This window comes from Peromyscus californicus, unplaced genomic scaffold (genome assembly GCF_007827085.1).
Source record: "Peromyscus californicus insignis strain IS unplaced genomic scaffold, ASM782708v3 Scaffold_19__1_contigs__length_69161282, whole genome shotgun sequence".
Taxonomy (NCBI): domain Eukaryota; kingdom Metazoa; phylum Chordata; class Mammalia; order Rodentia; family Cricetidae; genus Peromyscus; species Peromyscus californicus.
Genome location: NW_026294491.1, coordinates 59,528,325 through 59,542,901, shown reverse-complemented (window position 1 = coordinate 59,542,901; position 14,577 = coordinate 59,528,325). Strand labels below are relative to the sequence as shown.

At 43.7% G+C, this 14,577-nt stretch overlaps 1 protein-coding gene across 1 annotated transcript in view; it reads left to right on the top strand.

Annotated features, from left to right (window-relative positions):
• Runx2 (RUNX family transcription factor 2) overlaps window positions 1-14,577 on the top strand; it is a 130,119-nt gene that overhangs the window by 90,175 nt on the left and 25,367 nt on the right. Inside the window, 1 exon segment of the mRNA XM_052745404.1 lies at window positions 2,025-2,186. Within this exon segment, the coding sequence (XP_052601364.1) occupies window positions 2,025-2,186 (162 nt within the window).

The window sequence follows — 14,577 nt, the reverse complement described above, 5'->3', positions numbered from 1 at the left end:
TAGCTTCGGCATGCTATGCAGCCTCCTTTTCCAGATGAGGAAATTGGAGGCTCAGAGCGTGCACTCACCCAGTTGATGTCATATAGCTTATAAATAGTCAGGTGACCCTCCAGCCCACAGTCTCTCCTTAGAAGGCCTGTTCACTTCCCGCTGTACTAGGCTGTCTCTCTGCACAAAGAGAAGGACTAAGGCTGTGTGTTACAACCAGCTTAAGCACTCTGACTCCCTCTGTGATACCTTTAATCTTTATAGTCATTCCTTGCGTTTCGTTGTGATGTCCCCCAGTTTAGGCAAGGTGGACTACCCCACTGACACCCTGCTGTGTTTGAGGCTGGATGCACAGATCAAACTGCTTGTTTAGGAAGTTGTCTGGTGCAGCTCAATCCAGACCGTGCAAACGCAGCTTTTATTCCTGCAGGACCCCCTTCTGTAGCTGTGTGGCATTGGTCTCTTTCATCTGTTGAGAATGTGCTGGAGTCCAGCCCCTTGCTTTTATGAGACAGTTTTCCTGTTCTGTAAGGAACAAACCCCTCTCCATCTGAAGATGATTTCCCATTTCTCTAAATAGCAACTTACATTTGTGGCGGAAGGCTGGGAATATATCAGTATCTGAGGATAACAAGGACCAGTCACTCAGAGTTGAAATGCTGCCGATCTGTACAGTCTCAACCTTGAGAGTTTTAAAGCATAGAAATTCATTATTTTTAGTCATTAAGTGTCTTTTAGATTTCTGAAGGAGAATGTATGCTAATACCTACCCTTTTCTTGAATCACAAACTCTGGTAAATGGTCCTTAAACTTGAATTGGGTGCCCCCCCCCAATCTATTAATGTCAGTAAACATCAGATAAATATCCAGATGTATTTAATTATTTCCACTCAAGGAAGTATGTTCTATTTAGATAGTCTTTAAATAAATTGTTTCCAAACTGAACAAATAAACAAGAAATAGCTGAAACTCAACAGCTTCGACTACATAGAAAAAAACCTAGAGGCTTTAAAAGAGGAAATAGCCTAGGAAAAATCCGAGTCTTATTATGTATTCATTTTATTTTGAGGAATAAACCTGAATTGACTGTTAAGATACATTTTTTAAAAATTAAGCTGTTAATTTTTAAATAATAATAATCAATGGGAGAATTTTATACACATGACCCTTCTAAAACAGATCTCAGTGGGATTAAAACATTTGCCTCTTCTCCTGGTTGGGGTCATCTTCCTGCCACCAGGAACACACGTGTTTGACCTTGAGCGTGGATGGCAGGCAGTGAAGCTTTTCGGTATTCAATCACAGTTGGTTTTAAAATTGACTTCTGTCTTTTCTCAAAGGTTATTTTCTGCTTAAGCTTTATTATGAGATAATGTGTCCCGCTTCCTTCCTTTCTAGTCCGTGTGCACACTACCTCTTCCATTCTCATCCCCATCCTTGTCCTCTTCCTCCTCACCCCCCACCTCCATCCCTGTTAGAAAATGCCATTCCATTGACCCTCCCAGAAAGAAAGCCCACTGTAAGAGAAGCACAGAATCATCCCCTTTAAGACCAAAAGAGCACCGCTGGAGCATGGCAAGCCAGACAAACAACAGTTAAAGGAGAAGTCTGCATCTTTCTGGAAAGTTAAACGAACTAATTGACAGAAAAATATAATTTAAAAAGAGTGTTTGGGAAAGGAATTTTAGAAAACACCAAGAATAAATAAAATAAATTCCGCTTTGTAAAATAAGCAAAATGGATTATTTTCTAAAAGGCCACTGGACTTTCCAAATAGAAATATTTATGCATAAGAGAGACAAATGGGCCTTATGCACACCCATTTTGTCGTGTTCATTGAGACATCAAGTCTAGAGAGCCCTGGGCTATTTGAGGCCTAAGCCGGAGAGGCCGTGGGAGATATTTATTACTGTTATTTATTTTGTAGTCTCATTTCTCTTCTGTCCTTTGTCTAAGCTCTGGGCTGCATGTTTCTAAGGCTGTAGTAGCTGGAATATTGAACTGCTTTTGTTTTTCATCTTTTTTTCCCCCTCTAGATCCCAGGCAGGCACAGTCTTCCCCACCGTGGTCCTACGACCAGTCCTACCCCTCATACCTGAGCCAGATGACGTCCCCATCCATCCACTCCACCACGCCGTTGTCTTCCACACGGGGCACTGGGCTACCCGCCATCACCGACGTGCCCAGGCGCATTTCAGGTAAAGACCAAGCTTTAACTAGAAGACCACTCCTGCACAGGGGCAGGGGATGGGGGGTGGTGATGGAGCAGGCCTGGCTTATCCATGCTCGCAGTCACTGTCTATTGGAGGCACGTGACATGAGGCACCCGGTCTTCTGAGTTTAGGGGCTATCAAACACTTGAACATTTTTAATTCAAGAGATGAAAATCCCTCAGAGATGGCATCCTTTTAATGCTACTCAGTTAGTGTCCTGATGAATTGTAGCCCAGTTGAGGGGCGCTGCCTTTCAGCTAGAGCCTTCTCCCAAAGGTCGTACCCTAGGCCTTCCTCTGCTTATAAGCCAAAGTACAGACTGACGACAATCCCCCTCAGTTTCTTTTGCCCGGGCTCCTCAGTAACCAGTTCCAAGATGAGGACACTTATGAGACCTAGTCATTCACAGCACAGCGAGAGGCCCAGAGCGAGCCTTGGAAGGCAGCATGCAGCAGCTCCAGGCGAAGGCACACTGTCACTCTGTGTGGCAGCCCCAGTACTCACAAATCCATCACTCCAAAGACACCCAAAGGTTGTAAATCACAGTGGAGGTGTGTGTCTGAAATGGCCTGGCCACCTTCTTCTCCATCCAGCAGAATTCAGCAGAGGGAGCCAGAAAGTTTCAGTAAAGACTCCAGATAGACATGTAGAGAGAAGCTGAAGACCCTCACCTGTCCATACGAGTCCTATAAATAAGGGGGGGAAATTCCTCCACTTACTCCGACGTACACCCCGTTCACATTCATCATCAGCTATGCCTCCACAGGGGCACACAGTCACTGTGTCTCATGCCCACCTGTGTCAGCGTTTGGGCCCCCAGCACCTGTTTGACTCCTGGCCAGGTTAATGCCTTTCTTTGTCTCTTTCTTTCTGTTTCCGTCTCTCTCCCTCTATCACTTTTCTGCAAAGCTCGGAGCCGTTGCTCTCTCCGCTGAGTCGCGTCACTGACAAGCTGAAGCTCCACCAGCTCCCATTAGTCCACTCTCCTTTATTTCTTTCAACTTGGGAGGAGGGAAGGCTTTGTTTCTCAAGCGAGTAGCAGGAAAGGGCTCTCTGGTCCTAGTGCCTTCACATTTTCTGCTGCAGATGGACTCCCCGGGGTGAGTAGGGATGGGAGAGGGGTGGAGGGAGAGCTGGAAGGTTCTTTGGATAACCATGTTACCACATTTTTATTGACCACTGCTGCTTTTGCTTATGAATCACATGACATCTGTTGGGAGCTGGGCCAAGTATAGATGTACAGTTTTCGTCTCTCTTGAGTGAAATCATCCTCTCCTTTAGGCAACACATCAATCAGGGACACAGGAGAGGAAAAGGAAGGCGTGCAGGGGGGTAAAAAGTTAGCACAGGGCTGAGGCCCCGGTATTGGATGGAGTTGACTTAGTTTAGATCATTTCATCTGTATGCATAGGAAGACTCGAATTTGCATAGAGCCAAAGTGACTCTTACAACAGACTTGTGCAGACTCGCTTGCATTTCGGGTCCCTTTGGGCTTCCATCTGACCAACCTTTGTAGTTGAAGCAGATTTTTGTTCCTTCAAAAAGCTCCAGTGGTAATGGAGTGATGGCTCAGTCTTTAAGAACACTTGCTGCTCTTGCAAAGGGCCCAGGTTTGTTTCCCAACATCTACATTGGGCAGATCAAAGCCATCTATGACTCTAGTTACAGGGGATCTGATACCCTGTTCTGATCTCCACGGGTGCCGGGCACACAGGGTGCACATGCATACACTCAATCACACACACACACACACACACACACACACACACACACACACACACACAGAGAGAGAGAGAGAGAGAGAGAGAGAGAGAGAGAGAGAGAGAGAGAGAGAGAGAGAGAGAGAGGAGAGAGAGAGGAGAGAGAGAGCGAAAATAAGAGTAAACAAAGCTTTTAAAAGAAAGAAAGGGCCCCAGAGGACAATTGTAGCCACAGAGACACAAACCTACAGCATTTTCTTATCAGGGTGTGTTCATACATAGATTCACCATGGAAACTGCTGTAAACAGCCTTGAGCAGATGACTGCCCCATGGGCTGGTCCTCAGTGTTTGCCATTCACACATGTGATGTGGAAGAAGTTTATGCTGATCTTGTCACTTCAAGCATTTCCATCAAATGACATTCTAGTTCTTTCCATTCTGCAGAGAAAGAGGTAGGAGCAGAAGCTGCCTGGCTGTGTAGCTGTGTATTGATCTTAAGCCAAAGGCAGGAACGAGACCCTGCTTTATACCGGATTAAAATTCAGTCCAGTCCAGTTCTTTCCTCCTCTCTGAGCATCTCTGTGAGTTGTAACTGGTAAAGGAGTAACATGGAGCCAAGGTGGGAGGTTCTGTATAAACATTAAAGAGAACAGAAAATCCCTCCTGTCAGCGTGTGGAGAAACAGGAAGGAACAGGCAGCTGGGGACTGTCAGGAGCTGGAGGAACTCAGCAACTCCTGACCTGGCTCTTGGCTGTGGGGCCATGCACCCAGCACTACCTAATGGGCTAGGAGCAAGTGCCTCTTCTACTCCCCAGGGCCCATCCTGGAGATCATGTTGGGGAGACAATTGTTTTGTAGGGTTATAGGGGCCAAATTGCACAATTTCTACTTTATCAATTATTCTCTTTGATGTATAAAATCCTTCTCAAGATACACAAGACCAACCTTCCTACAAGTGAGACTTGAAGGTTTTATTTTTTTCTCTAGAAAATAAACTCCTTTGGATGGAATCTATGTGTACTGTGGCTGTAGACAGGCCTCTAGTCTGTCTCCCATGGCCAGGCCTCTAGTCTGTCTCCTATGGCCAGGCCTCTAGTCTGTCTGCCATGGCCAGGCCTCTAGTCTGTCTACCATGGCCAGGCCTCTAGTCTGCTTGCCATGGCCAGGCCTCTTGTCCACCTACTGTTTGTCTGTAACATGGACAGCTCAAATGCTAACCTCTATCACTATCCCCAGAAGGTCACTTTTGAGATGCTTTCTGGTCCCTGTCCAAAGGGCTACACAAGATACACAAGATACTTGCAGATGATGTTGGGTGAGAAATAGGTTCAGACCTAAGTGTGCACCTCATGCAAACACCAAGCAAAAGTTCCTTAACTGTCTAAACCTTAGGTTTATAAAACTTTATTAATAGGGAAAAAATAATGATCCCTTAGGATTACTGGGAGAGTGTAAACTATTTAGGATAGACCTGACACACAGCATGTGACAGATTATAGCTCATATGTTGAAGCTAAAATTGTTTTAAAAATTGTATATCTGTATATCATTTGCAGGCAAAGCTTGGCTTAAATTAATAAAATAAATAGGAACCTAAAATTTTGAAAGAAGATTATTTCCTTAACAAAAAGGAAAACCCACAGAACATATTTAAAAACAAAACATGCTTCGGAATATTTCAATTTTTTAAATGAATTAACCCTCCTATGCAGTTCAAAAATCATACAATATATGAAGTTCACTTCATACGATTTATAGCACATAGAATTTCTAAAATATTTACATTATTATTATTAAAAAATTTTAAATGAATACTTATAAAGCTAAAATCAGCTAGGGTATTCACAAAAAGTAAAGTATTAAGAAAAAGTTAAATTATACAATAAATAAAAAATTTTAGGTTGTACTTCTGTTTACTAGGGTGTATATGTGTGGGGTCTGTTCCAGGGCTCATAGGAATAAAAATAATTAGAAAGATGTGCTTCTAAGGAAACTCCAGTTCACCCTACAATGCTATTCAAAAGAGATAGTCTGAATGATAGTTCCTGGGGAGTTTAGAGGACCCATATCATCACTTGCTGTGTTTGTGCCCTTCCCTCTGGCTTTCCAGGTGTAGATTGGGTTCTAGAACTGAAGGAATCATGGCAGTGTCAGTGGTGTCACGCTGGCAGTTCCTGTCGTCTTCTTCAGCTCCTTTCTGGAAGCCAGGCGCAAACAAAACAAAGTCCAGTAAGATGGTGAGGGCATGTCACCTGGTCCCTGCCCGCTCCAGAGAAAGTTGTACCACTAGATGTCTTGAAATACATAGGCATGCTATAAGATGCAGGATGTTTTCCCTTAATCCGAGGCAGCCTTCAATGGTGTTGTATGAACAAGAGTAGTTGATAGGATTGTAACCAAACACTACACAATTGTGATCTAGTTGACAAGTGGGTCCTCCTTGATTGTAATGACTTTGGACCACACTCAGTTAAATTGTAAAAGTCAAGTTCATCAATCCGACACCAGCCTCATGGCATTAAAGGTCAGAAGCAGCCCTAGAGTTTCTGGGCTTCTTCCTGCACCATATGTACTACAGGAAGTAAGACCTTGTATAATAAGGTTAAGTAACATCCCATCATCCCCTGGTGGCTGTATACGTGTGTGATCTCACATCATCTTGTGTCAGTCTAGAAGAACATGCACCACCCAGAAGCAGCCAGAGTGGTTTCTCAGTGGTTCCCATGAAGAAGCAGGTTAGGACAAAGCAGAGACCAGAAGGCTGTGTGCAGCCCAAATTGTAGCAGGGCTTTAACAACACCCATCACCCATGAGGCTGGGTGTATGCAGGCACTCACATGGCTTCACGAGATTCTAATTACTTTTCTGGAGGTCATTACAGAATACTCTGTAGATAATTATTGACCTTCAAACTGTATTTCATGTAATAATTCTGCCTCAGAAAGAAGGAAGACTCCTTATTGACTCTGATGGGGGGCTTTATTCTCTCTTCCTAGCCTGGAACCTGCTGGTTCGCTCCACTTCTGTAGCTCCCTCCCTCCCTCCTGCCTGACCTCCTCTGTGGTGTGGAGGTGGATGGGGCTGGTGCACACACTTCCCGTTGTCTTTTCACCTGCCCTCTGGAGGCCTGGTTACTACACACAGGGAAGACTCATACATGTTGACTGCTCTGTTACTTTGGAGAGGCCACTAGGAGTTACGTCAAGAATATTTTCATGGCATTTATGACTTTCCCATAAAGTTTTTTTTTCCCTGAAAGTTTCTTTTCTTCTCTTTAATCAAATAGTCTTGAATCTCTTTGTTATTTATCTTAGTATCAAAAGTAATTCCACTCACCTTCACAAAGCTGTTGAAGAGGTTCCCATTTTAATGGCTCTCAGAGCTATGATATTTCTTCCCAAAGTCAGCAGAGTGGCATTAGCCTAACAAATAAGGTCACTGAAAATTATTTTGTTGCTACCACAAAATATAGAAATTGCTGGGGGTAGAGGGACGACCCATTTGATCACTGGAGATCTGTCAGGAGGATCAGCTCATATAGTTTAAAATCCATTGGTGTTTGATACAGCTCGTTTTAAAAAAAAATATCCCTTATGACCCAGTCCCTGTCAAATCTCCTGAGTTCAGTTTTTGAAATCAGTAGTTCCAGCAGTGGGTCACATCCATGTGAGCATCTATTTCTATAGAATAGCTCACTACGCCCGGGAGGGAGCAGCGCCTTCAGGAAGTTTAAAAAGAAACCCCAGCAATTAATACTAATAAAGCGGAAAGTTAAGACAACTTTAATAAAACACCAGCGATCCTCCGCTCTCCCTGCAGCCCCACTCCTGTATTAAGCACCACCTGTCTGGTGAGCACACCCCTGCCACTGCAGCCACGGGCAAGTAATTAAGTTCGATGGAGCCACTTTTATTTCGAAGAGGGGCCCTGTTTAAAGTCATAAAGGGGGAAGTTATTAAATTTAATGGCCCCTAAACAAAGACACGTCCCACGTGTTAACAATGGCATGCTCCATATTCCTCTCACCATACCGCTGGTGATTGATCCGGGCGTTTTCAAATTTGTAGGTCAGAGTTCATCTTGCTTTCCCTAAAAATAGTCTGTCTTCTGACAAGAGCAGATGTGTTTTAATCCCACTTGAACCTCGGTTTACTCTGGTACCGGGAATAAAGATTGCTTTTCAGTTCTACTCTGTCTGTTGGAGAATGTTGGCCCAGACCGTAAGGCTGAGTAAGCCTGTTTGCATGACTAATTGCAGTTATTTGTAGTTAGCCTGAGGTACCCCAGCTCAGAGTGTAACCTATGTAGGTGGTTTGACTCTGATTTTTTTTTTTTTTTAAATACAAGGATCTTGTCAGTTGTTGCTGGGGCAGGGTGGAGATGCAGGTGTGGGTGGGGTTTACCTCTGACATTTGTGCAACCTCCAACATGTAGGGTAGTTAAAGAGAGGGGTCATGCTTATACAGAGATGGCAAGCACATGGTCACACATTTTCCGGTAAGATCTGACACAGCCTTCTCTGACAGACATCCATTTGGGAGTGGGCGATCCTTTCACCAGATGTACTGATTTTCTCGGGACACAGCGGCTGCTGTGATCCAAGAACAGCAATTTAGGTGAGGAAATTCTGATTTTAGTTCCCATGTCACCAAAGAGTCTCTCTACTGTTCTCGGGGCCGTCACCTGGCTTCCTGTGCCTTAGTGGTGCCGTGGAGTGAAGAAACTCAGAATTGCTTGTCCACGTGTCTCAGAATTTTACAAGGAGTAAGATAACATTAGGACTTACCAAATGAATGTCCGTGAGAAAACTAAGTTGCCTTATTACTTTTGAAAGAAGAAAAGATGCTGTTATCTATCATTTAAATTGCTATCTGTTTCACAGCAGTTTTACCTTTAACTACCAGAAGACTAGGAACAGGGAGCTTGCATATCCTCCGGCCACCACCCACTGACGCCTGTCCCTTACATCTTGTGTTGTTACAACTGTTAAGATCCACTGTTAGGAAATTGAGCCCAGAGTCTACTTGAGGGTTCCTTCACCTTTAGTGTTGCACAGTTCTGTGGGTCTTGCCAATCCTATAATATCCACCATTGCACACAAATACAGACTAGGCTCCCTGCCCTGAGACTGCCCCCTGTACCACCTAGAAGCCATTCTTTTTTTTTTTTTCCTTCCAATCCCCTAGAAAACACAGATATTTTTACCGTTTCTGCAGTTTTTAAATTTTTGAAATAATTGAGATTTAAACGTATACGGTGGAAGAATGCTATTGCATTTTTAAAAACTTAAATACTCTCCCTGTCTGCATCTCCTGATTTTCTTTTGTCATGGACTCTGTCTGTGACATTTTTTTTTTTTTTGTTGTTGTTGTTAGAAAAACTTTCTATGTACCTTCCTACGGAAGAGTATCTGTCCTAGCCGTGGTGATGGTGGCCAAATGGATTTTCATATACTCAGTCTGGCTTGTTTTTGCTTCAGTTTTTAAGACCTTTCCACTAGGGCTGGAGGGATGGCTCAGTGGTTAAGATCGCTTACTGCTCTTGCAGAAGACCCAGGTTTGGTTCCCAGCACCCGCCTGGTAGCTCGCTCATCACTGTAACTCCAGTTCCAGGGCCTCCAACACGATCTTTTGGTTTCCACTGGGCAAACAGTGGGTGGATTCCTGAGGCTCTCTGGCAGGCCAGCCTAGCCTCATGGGTAGGAGACCCTGTCTCAAAAACACGGAGGATGGCTCTTGAGGATTGATACCTGAGACTGTCCTCTGACCTCCACAGGCACGAACATATCTTCATGCATACTCCTCTCACACATATGTATGCTCTTACACAAGAACACAGGCACACACATGCAACACACACGCACACACACACACACACACACACACACACCCCACACCACACATATACACCCCCCATACAGGCCTTTTCCTTAATTTGTCCCGTAGACAAACTCCTTTAGGGGATCATTCATACAGAACTGACTTAGTTAAAAAATCACACAGTCCATTTATCTTCTTGCTTTGCTGTATTAGTTGTTCCTAGGTCAAGGTGTTTCCTTTCTCTCTCAGAGAGAGGAGAACCCAGAGCTGCCTCCCACTCTGTGCCAAGGCTCTCAGAGCTGCTGTGCAGGGCCCTGCGGCTTCCTCTCGGGCATCTGATCTCTAACTCTGCTTTTAGCAAACTGTTCTCTTATCTACACTGCACCCGTATCATCTCCGTACTCTTGGCTATTCCTCTCCCGTGCCCACATCTTTCTGGGAAGATGGACACTGCATGCTTACCAGCTTCTGAGGAAACAGTGGCCCATCACTGCTAGTTATAGAAAAGGAACAGGACAGCTGGATGGTTGTTTGAAGTCAGCTCTGGGATTGCATTACATATGGCTTTCTTTACCCACAAAGGCAAACTTTTCAAGGACAGCAGCTATGTCTTACATATTCTTGGACCATCGCAGCCTACCACAGTTTCTGGCATGGAGTTAGTGCTTAGTATAGCGCAAGGAAATGTCTACCAATGAGAAAGAAGATAGAAAAAACGAACAAGAGCGTCACAGAGACGGAAAGGAAGGGCTGGTGAGACAGCTTAGAGAGTAAAGGCTCGTTCCACCGAACCTGACAACCCTTGGGACTTACACCGTGGGAGGGGAGAACCGAATGACTCCTGCAAACTGTCCTCTGACCTCCGCATGTGTGCCATCGTGTGTGTGTGTGTGTGTGTGTGTGTGTGTGTGTGTGTGTGTGTGTGTGTGGATTCATGCAGACACACACACACACACACACACACACACACACACACACGTACTTAAAAATTAAAAAAAAGGGAAAAAGAAGGAAAAAGGATTTTGCTCACCTGGGACAACAAAAGAAGCGTAAACGAGAGAGACTTTTATTGCTGATAAAGACAGGAAATGGCATGGCCAGAGTGTGCACAAGCAGTATATATTTTTATCTCCAACTCTTTCTGCAATGTGTTTCATATTTGGAGCACATATCAAGACTACATCTGTTTCCAGAACTTTCTGCTAACAGTTAGTAATCATGCCAAAACATACTCTAGGTCCAACTTGAAACCAAAGGATCAAATAGAATTTTTGATTTCTAATTTTGAGTCTGACATTAATTATAGCCATCATGCAATAAAGTGTCAGAGGCTCTTCTGAGAAAATGATGGAAGTTACATGAACTCAATTGTAAACTGCACGAGAAGCTGTTCTTCCAGAACAAAGCAAATGATCCATTCTTGACTACTGTCATTTCTCATGAAACCTCATCCTCCTGGGCTGAATTTTCCTCATACGTCTCCTTGGCTTCTCACACTTTCTTGTGTGATAAGGCTTCATGTCACCCTACTGTCCTGGTTAGTGACCTCTGGGTATGCTACAGTTTGTCTGTGTCCTTCTTTGTGCCTGGTACTCAGAGTCAAACTCCATCTTTATTCTCAGCCTCTGGGCTTGCAGGCTACAATGGCCATTTGTTTAATTCAGGTGGTTTCTGCCTGCTAAGAATGCCTTAGATTTGACTAACACCCTATGCGCTGTTAGCCTTTTACATGTCTTCCTGGGAGGGATATCTTCCTTCAGTTTCTTCAAGTCAACTCAATAAGTGGTCCTCGTGTACTTGAAATGTGCCACGGCAGGCGAGGAGTGAAAGACATAGGAAACAGAGTCTGTGGGGGAGGCATTCACTCGTCTCATCTAGGAGACATGACATGGACAGCTAGGAGATACATCACAGTCATGTTGGGATGCATCCCAGAATAGGCCAGCACAAGCCAGGGATGCTCAGAATCTTAGTGAGGAAAGACTTCTTCGGCTCTATTAACTTATACTTGTAACCAACTTAGAGCCAATGTCTTTTGGGAATTAAAACAAAAACACCTCAATTTTTTTTATAATCAAAGGTTAACCTTTTATTCTGAATTGTTTCAACAGTTATATTTTTAACTTTAAAAATTGCCTATATTATGTTTAGCTTCATAATGATTTTTTTCATAATGATTTTTAATATCTTACAAGAATATATGGGATCTTTCTTTAGCTAGACTGAAAGCTCCCCTAAGCCCAAGGCCTATGTTTCTAATCCTTTGCTATCTCCCTGTAACTCTGGCTAGATGGATAGCTCCCCTAGGCCTCAAGCCTGGCTCCCTAATCCTTTTCTGTCTCTCTGTAATTCCAGTGTCCACATTCTGCTTACATATGCCCATGGGAAGCCCTTACCTTCAGCAGGAAAGTCTACCCAATAGTCAGTGCTGTAAGCATAGGGGTTCATCATGCTGAGGGTTAGCTGGATGCTAATGTGTCCAGAAGTGGGGTCCTATGGGAGATGAACAACTGTTGCCATTTACCTGAATTTCATATTCTGTAAATGCATGTATGTTCTGGCATGAAATACAATGCGGAATCAGCCAGTGTCTTTGATAAAGTGAAACAATACCGTTCACACTATGCTTTAACACGCATGAGCCCATACACTTGTAAGTCACTCCAATTAGAATAGATGGACTTGCCAATATTCTTGACATGTGTCTGAATCTGCTCTATGTTGCTGTGATAGGCACCATGACCAAAAGCAGCTTGGGGAGGAAAGGGTTTATTTCATTATACACTTCCAGGCAACGGTTTACCGCTGAGAGAACCCAGGGCAGGAGCTGATGCAGAGGCCATGGAGGGGTGCTGCTTACTGGCTTGCTTCTCATAGCTTGCTCAGCCTGCTTTCTTATACATCCCAGGACCACCAGCCCAGGGGTGACACTGTCCCCAGTGGACTGGTCCTCCCACGTCAAACTTTAGTCAAGAAAGTGCGCTACAGACTCGCACATGGGTCAATCTGATGGAGGCAGTCCCTCAGTTGAGGTTTCCTCTCCCCACAGAGTCCCCACACAGCACTCTAGCCTGTGTCCAGTTAACAAGAGCTACCTAGAACAAGAGGCATACAGGACCATGCATTCTGGAAACAACAGAGACACTGGAATGACATGCTCATGGCATCACCCTCTGCTTCACTGAACATTGACTTCTGTGGAAACAGGGCTTGCTCACTGCTGGTAGAGATTGTGGTAGAGATTGCTCGTCTTGCATTAATTACTTCAGAGCTCTCTCCAACCAAAGTGGTCATGGTTCCAGCTGCCTGTGCAATTAGAAATAATGCTGTAGTTAATAGAATCATAATGACAACTAAAACAATGGTTATAAACACACCCTACCCTGTGCCAAGGAGAGCATGGAGTCAATAACCAATTCATCCATGCGGACATAGTAAAGCCATGCATTATTAAGAGGAACGCTTTCTGAATAAAAAAACTGTGAAGAAATAAAAACAGACTTAAAAAAATTAATAATGGTGTTGTAGTCATCATCAATTAAGAAAACAACCCGTAAGCTCCCAGCCTGTACCTTGGGAAAACGCTGTTTAATCATCATGGTTTAAAGGCACATGGAGAATCTGCTACATGAGTCTAAAAGGAAAGAGTTTTGTCCTCCAGGCAGTTAGCAAAGAAAGTTAAAGTTTCCTGACCTTAAAAACCTGCAGATGTCAAAAGAATCCCTTGAAGGGTTAATAAGACTTCCCAAGCTCCCTTTAATTTAACAAGTGGTTGAAGCCTCTGAAACAGACAGTACCTCCCAAAGGGACTTTGAACCCGACACCAGCGCCTCAATCAGATCGTGTTGATGTGATCTGTCAGGAAAACATTTCTTCCATGGTCCAGGCACATGACACAGCCATTGACCAACCGTAGCATCATTGAGAGTGTACTGAGCACAGGACTTGTCTGGGATTTGATGAACTCTCTTTTGGGTATGCCTCTGGGTTCTTGGGCCAATGGCTGAATTTCTATGGGTCTTAGTTTTCCTCACATGTGAATAGAATTTGTTGGGCTTAGGTTTCTTCCAAGGTAGATCATAGAGCTTTGGATGTTGGTGAGTGTAAATTAAATCAAGAAAAGGTAGGATTTTCCTTTTGGGAAAGATGTAGTTATCACAATGGCAAACCAAATATACTGTTAATAATCACCATGAAGGCTAGGGGTAGTGATTCATTCAAAAACACAATTAACATTAACAAGTGCTAATAGACATCAAAGAAAACTGTGTTTTGGTTCATCAATTGATTATGATGGTTAATTAATACCCAAAACAATGAACATGCAGACCTTGTTTCCTGATCCCAGCTTTAGGGCCTGGTATGCAGAGTCTAACAGTGTGTCAGAATCCATAGACAGACTGAACACTGAAGATTTAATTTTTTTATATTAAGGAATTGAATTTTACATGACTTTATGTAGTTGACCTGTGCTCATCATTTTTACTTTAAGAATGGATGTGACGGAAATGGAAGAACAGCTGATTCTCCTATGAGCTGCAGGGCCTTCCTACCACCCAGGAATCGAGGCAGGAGGATCATTTAAGTCCACAGACTTGAGGCTAGCTTGAGTAACATAGCAAGACCCCTGCCTCAAAAACGACAGTGACAATAGCAAGGCAAACAGAGGAAAGCAACTAACTCTTAGGAAAGAAAAAGTGAGACCAGAGGGCACGCCTATGCTGGAGAAATTAGCTAGAGTTAAGGAAAGTATGATTCGAATCCTAACATGGTTCCTCTCACTGAGCCATTGTGTCATAGTGCTTTAGAGTCACATGGTAAAATGATTCTTTCTTCCATTTTTGGTTTTTTAAGA